General features: G+C 38.1%; 1 protein-coding gene across 1 annotated transcript; it reads left to right on the top strand.

Moving 5' to 3' along the window:
- The first annotated feature begins 425 nt into the window (after positions 1-425).
- LOC107804761 (uncharacterized) lies at positions 426-4,947 on the top strand. The gene is made up of 3 exons (XM_016628689.2): positions 426-1,157; positions 3,150-3,337; positions 3,923-4,947. The coding sequence occupies exons 1-3, from the start codon at positions 542-544 to the stop codon at positions 4,415-4,417; spliced, it is 1,299 nt and encodes a 432-aa protein (XP_016484175.1). The 5' UTR covers positions 426-541; the 3' UTR covers positions 4,418-4,947.
- Positions 4,948-5,183: the final 236 nt, after the last annotated feature.

The raw sequence follows: 5,183 nt of genomic DNA, 5'->3' as shown, positions 1-5,183 counted from the left end.
AGTTCGCAGTATAGTACTGCATTTTACTCATTTATGTAACTGCTTTTTAAGTAGTAGAAAAGTATTTTTTGTCCAAAAAATCATCAAAAAAGTTTCGGACTCAGGATACCGGTGTTCTGTCGTGGAGAAGAAATGGGGATTTTAAATTTAGTATGTAAAATAAAGTATAATACTGCGCTATATATAAAATGCGATATTATACTGTGCTTTACTTTAACGGCTAAAATTTCGTTAAAGTAAAATGCAATATAATACCGCATTTTAGGTAAAAAAAAATAGCTTTTTTTTAACACGGTAGAAATGTGTTTTGAGTCCAAAAAGTTGCCATTTTGGTTTCGGACACTTAAAACATGGGGGCCAAATCTTTGAAATAGACTTTTCTTTTACATAGGGGGACCCAATCCACGTAATCTCCAATACAAGAAAAGAACTAAAAATAACAGAAATCAAAATCATATGCAAGGCACTTTTCTGAAATGTCCTCTTCTTCCTCGATCCAATCAAATTCCAATCTTCACTACAAGTATAGCCTCCTGTAGCCATGTCATCATGGCTCCCTCGTTCTTTAGCCACCACTCTCCATCTCGATGGTGAAAGAGAAGAGGAGGAAGAAGACAAAAACGATACCAAAAACGACGTCGTCACTCATTCCTCCAATTCTCATGGAGACGAAAATGAAATTTCAATTTACCAGGAAATCGATTTAGAAGAAAATGGATTTGATTGTAATGACGTTGATTCCTCCGATGTTAACGAAGGCGGCGGGGGTGTTAAGGAAGACTTGTCCGAACTAAAAGAAACCTTAACTCGTCAACTATGGGGTGTCGCTTCATTTCTCGCTCCTTCGCCACCACCTCCTCCTCCTCCACCTCCGACGGCGGCAGTATGGACGGTGAAATCGGAGCATTTGGATGCCGTTCTGGACCGGACAGATTCGGTAGATCGATCAGGTTCAAGTGGTGTATCGGAGGAGGAAGAGAGGGAATATGTTGGAGACATGGGTGTTTTTCTAGAATATTCGAATTATGAAGTGGAGGAGAATAGTTTATTTGATGATGCAGTTGGAGTAACTGATGAAGCATTGGGCTTCGCTAGGAATATAGCTCATCATCCCGAGACTTGGTTGGATTTTCCCTTAGAGGAAGACGACTTTGACGGTATGTATTTTACATTTTTTGTTGGTACAAAGTTTTTGATTGTTTCTTTACTTTTTTTCAACCTTGAAAGATAAATTATTTAGTTTTTTTGATACCAGTGGGGCAGAGTTTGAAATTTTGTGAATAATGGCCTCAACCCTTACCCTGGCTTTGGCGTAGGGTTGAACTGGTTAAGTGCACCTAACCCAGATCAGGCATTGTGCTCTTGCCACTAGTCAGCGAAGCCTGGATAAATTACTTAGTCTTGGAATGGATCAGGTTTGAATAAAGCTGAATGGATATGGAGGATCCATATAATCAACCTCGACTAGTTTCTGATTGAGTCTTTGATTGATTGATTGTTTAGTTTGTGGTGACTATGTTCTTAAAATGGATGGTTTAGTCTATAGAATGTGATTAAGGTGTGAGTATCACTGATAATTGGTGCAAACATTTGTCAAATTTTTGTTTCTTTGTTTGTCTAGCAGACGTCAAGGTTATAGTGTATAGCACTCTGGGTGATTCCTTCTGAATTTATCTTTGGAGAAATTCACAACTGCTTTCGAAAGACCTCTGATTAGGTAGGAACAATTTTGCCCTTGACCCATCTTATTCGAGAATTAATTGACTAAATAGAGAAAGTACAGAGCATGGAAACCAGTGCTAAAACAGTACTGATAAGGAACAAAAAGATAGTACTGTGTATGAAAGCTGTTTTTAGTAAGAGTCTAAGTCATATAATAAAGTTGAAATGCTGGAGATGCTTGATAAGTGTGTTTTCTATTAGTACTTGTTGCAGTCGGCAGAGGTTGTTTGTGTAGTTTAACAATACAAACCTTGGTATCAAATTACCATCCTTAATGTTGATGATTCAGTTGCAGTTACTACATTGAACTGGAGTACTGAAATGTTTGAGAACTCGCTTGAGTTGAAATCAAGCTGATCTCATCCTATTAAGTCAAAAACAGTATTATCCAAAGCGAAAAGTGCATAAAATAGCTAAGCTCTGTCGGGCTTTAAGTGCATAATGCAATTAAAGCGTGGGGTTTGGGGAAGAAAAGTGCAAATAAAGGATGAAATAAAATGATACATATGTATATTAAGAATATAGCTATAAGCAGAAACAAAATTTACATGGACAAAGGAATTAAATTTGTTTACAAATAAGTGAAATATATATTGTTTAGTTGTGGTCTTTTAAGGAGAGAGCCCACTGTTAGGCGTCTGCCTTAGCACTTTGGTGACTGCAGTGAACTACCAGGTAAGCGAGGCAAAGTGCTCAGCCTGTTTTGCACCTGGATCAAAGAATGTCAGCTGGAAGCTCAATTTGGTTTACTCCTGATATGGTTCCTTTTTTTGTTTAGGCTCGTGGAATGGCAAGACATTCGATGATGTAAATTTGAATGATGGGCTTTGATCCCTTTTATCCTTGCATTCGTAGTTGCTTGACCTAGTTGAATTTTCATGGAGATTACAGAAGAAAGTTAACTAAGTGATTGTATTTGAGTTTGGTACATATCTGTTAAAATAGTAGTTGAAAGATGTGAAAGGATGTGGAAAGATCACATCAGATGTCAAATACTATAGAAGTGATATTCTGATATGCTAGTTTGACAATAAGAAACACTACTAAGCTTTGCTTTTTAAGGAATGAATTAATTCTTGTTGAGATGGATAAAATAGAAAGTAAGTCAAAAAGCATACGATAAAGACAGGGAGCTGATGTTGCATCTATTTCCTGGTCTGCAGCATGGCTTGAGTTTTTTAATTTTGCTTTCAAAAATCACTGCCTTTGCTGGTTGGTATATTATCTTCTTTCTTCCTTTGTTAATCATGCTAGGGTCAACCGTGAAAGCATCCTTTGATGTATATTAAGGATGTATGCATTGTATGTATATGTATATTTGAGGTATTGTTGATACTTAATAATATCTTAGTCTATTTTTTTAAGTAATAAGATGTGGTTATGTTTCCCAAAAAACTATCATTAATATATTTTTCTCATCTGTTTAGATTTTGAGATCTCTGAAGCCCAACAGAAGCATGGATTTGCTGTTGAACGTCTGGCACCGAGATTAGCTGCTCTCAGAAATGAACTTTGCCCTGTCCATATGGGTGAGGGTTACTTTTGGATGGTTTATTTTGTTCTTCTTCACACAAGACTCAATAAACATGATGCTGAGCTGTTGTCTACACCCCAGGTTTGTTAATACTCTGCTCTGCTTATAGGATCATCACTGAAATGAGTTGCACAATCCTGATGATCACTCAGCAAGCAGTCCATACCTTCACCAACCCAAATGGATTTTCTTGAAAATCCAACCAGAATTTTTGATGATAATCACAATTGATTAGTTAGTTATGCTCAAAAGCTTGTGGGTAACAGATAACCCAACTCAATTTGCTCAAAAATTGCATGAAACACGATTTGTTGGGGTCAATTTATGAGTTTAAAGCAACAGCTGGTTGAGTTGCCGTCCAGAAAGTTAATGATTTCATCTGTGTTAGTCATTTTAAAGGAGAAGTTATTCGGGAGCAGGTAAAACTGAAACATCCTTGATTTGGTTCAAGCCCCTGTTATCATTGCTAGAAGCAATTTTATTTCTTGATCATGAGTAGCTTTAACCAAGAGTATTGCCCGATAATGGGGTATTGTGCATCACCAGAGTAGTTCCAATGATGGATGTGTTGTAATTTTACTTGTCCTACATTCTGTATCTACATGGCTTCACATGATAATTAGCTAGTCTCTGTGCTCTATTAATTTTTGTGAGCTCATTTCTCAGCTTGTTGAAGCAAGGGCTATGTGGATGCGAGAGCTCCAAAAGAAGACAAAACCCGACTCAGATTTCTTTGGTATGAATACCCTTCTCTTGAAGGAGAGCACGTATTCGCCACGTGAAGACTTCGATTCCACCTCATCTGAAGATGCTCACTGTAGATTTTTTATGCCCCAAAGGAGTTTTGCATTTGAGACCACTCCTGACATTGAAACTGAGAAGCTCGAACATGGAAGTACAGAGATCCAGTTTATTGACAAGGTTGTTACTGAAGAAAATCCTCCTAGTAAGATCTTAGATAAGGAGTCGGTGGCTGGTCCCTCTTTTAAACCACCATTCTTGGACTATGATGAGCATGAGGATGATTGGCTACAAGACATTGAAGAGTCAGAAGGCTACTCTGGCACTGGAATTTTAACGGGAAATGAGGAGGAAATTTCATTTAGTGATCTTGAGGATGATATTGATTGTACGATGCCAGTGAAATCAAAATTATTTTAGAAAGTTGTATTCCAGCCCCCATATCTCCTGAATTTTTGCATCTTCATGGAGCTTCTATTTATTCTCAGTGGACACATCCGAACGCTGACCTCTCAGGATTCTGGAGCCTAAAAGGGAAAAGTGCCCCTGGATGTTTCCATGGTTCAGTCTCGTCCTGCTGAATCTTAACTTGTTCCGGCAGCTTGGAAGTTAGCACTTCATGAATGATCTACAATCTTGCTTCTCATGCTTGCTGCAATTTGGGGGTCCCACTTTTTGAGGTTGGTCATCCCCTATCCTTGCTGTCATGAAACTCAGAAGAGCAATATTGCGTTATAGTGCAAGTCAGTAATTGGTGTGTAATTGTAAAATGAGTTTCTTCTTAGGGTATAGCTTCTTCATTCTTTTCATTTTTGAGGTCACACGTAGTTGACCTGGGGAAGGCGTAATTGCTTGTCCCCAAAACTGTGATTATATTTGTACATAGGCTTGAATGCCGATGGAAATTTCCAAGTAAAGAGTGGATGGCATAGTGGGTGTTGCATTATGAAGCATGAAAATCTACTCCTTGAATTGGTTTTAGTAGTTCCATATCGAGTTACATGAGAATGCTGTCAATGAGAAAGCCTTTGCTGAAACACTGGGAAAAGACCCACAGGGCGTGCCTCACCTTTGTCCCCCAAGTCGCTGTAAATGCCTCTATGGGTATACACAAGAGTGTTTAATTGTGTTATATAGGATGTGATTCGCTTGAAGCAAAATGAAGCCTTATCAATTCAGTTTCTTT

Source organism: Nicotiana tabacum, chromosome 18 (assembly GCF_000715075.1).
Source record: "Nicotiana tabacum cultivar K326 chromosome 18, ASM71507v2, whole genome shotgun sequence".
In the NCBI taxonomy this organism is placed as follows: domain Eukaryota; kingdom Viridiplantae; phylum Streptophyta; class Magnoliopsida; order Solanales; family Solanaceae; genus Nicotiana; species Nicotiana tabacum.
Note: the sequence above shows the minus strand (reverse complement) of the source record. Positions and strands in the feature narration are given on the sequence as shown.

Bases quoted from the DNA above. Each gene is read 5' to 3' on its own strand.
- LOC107804761 (XM_016628689.2), top strand. From the start codon at position 542: ATGTCATCATGGCTCCCTCGTTCTTTAGCCACCACTCTCCATCTCGAT. The intron at 1,158-3,149 runs GTATGTATTTTA...TCATCTGTTTAG, and splicing joins AGAGGAAGACGACTTTGACG to ATTTTGAGATCTCTGAAGCC. The intron at 3,338-3,922 runs GTTTGTTAATAC...CTCATTTCTCAG, and splicing joins AGCTGTTGTCTACACCCCAG to CTTGTTGAAGCAAGGGCTAT.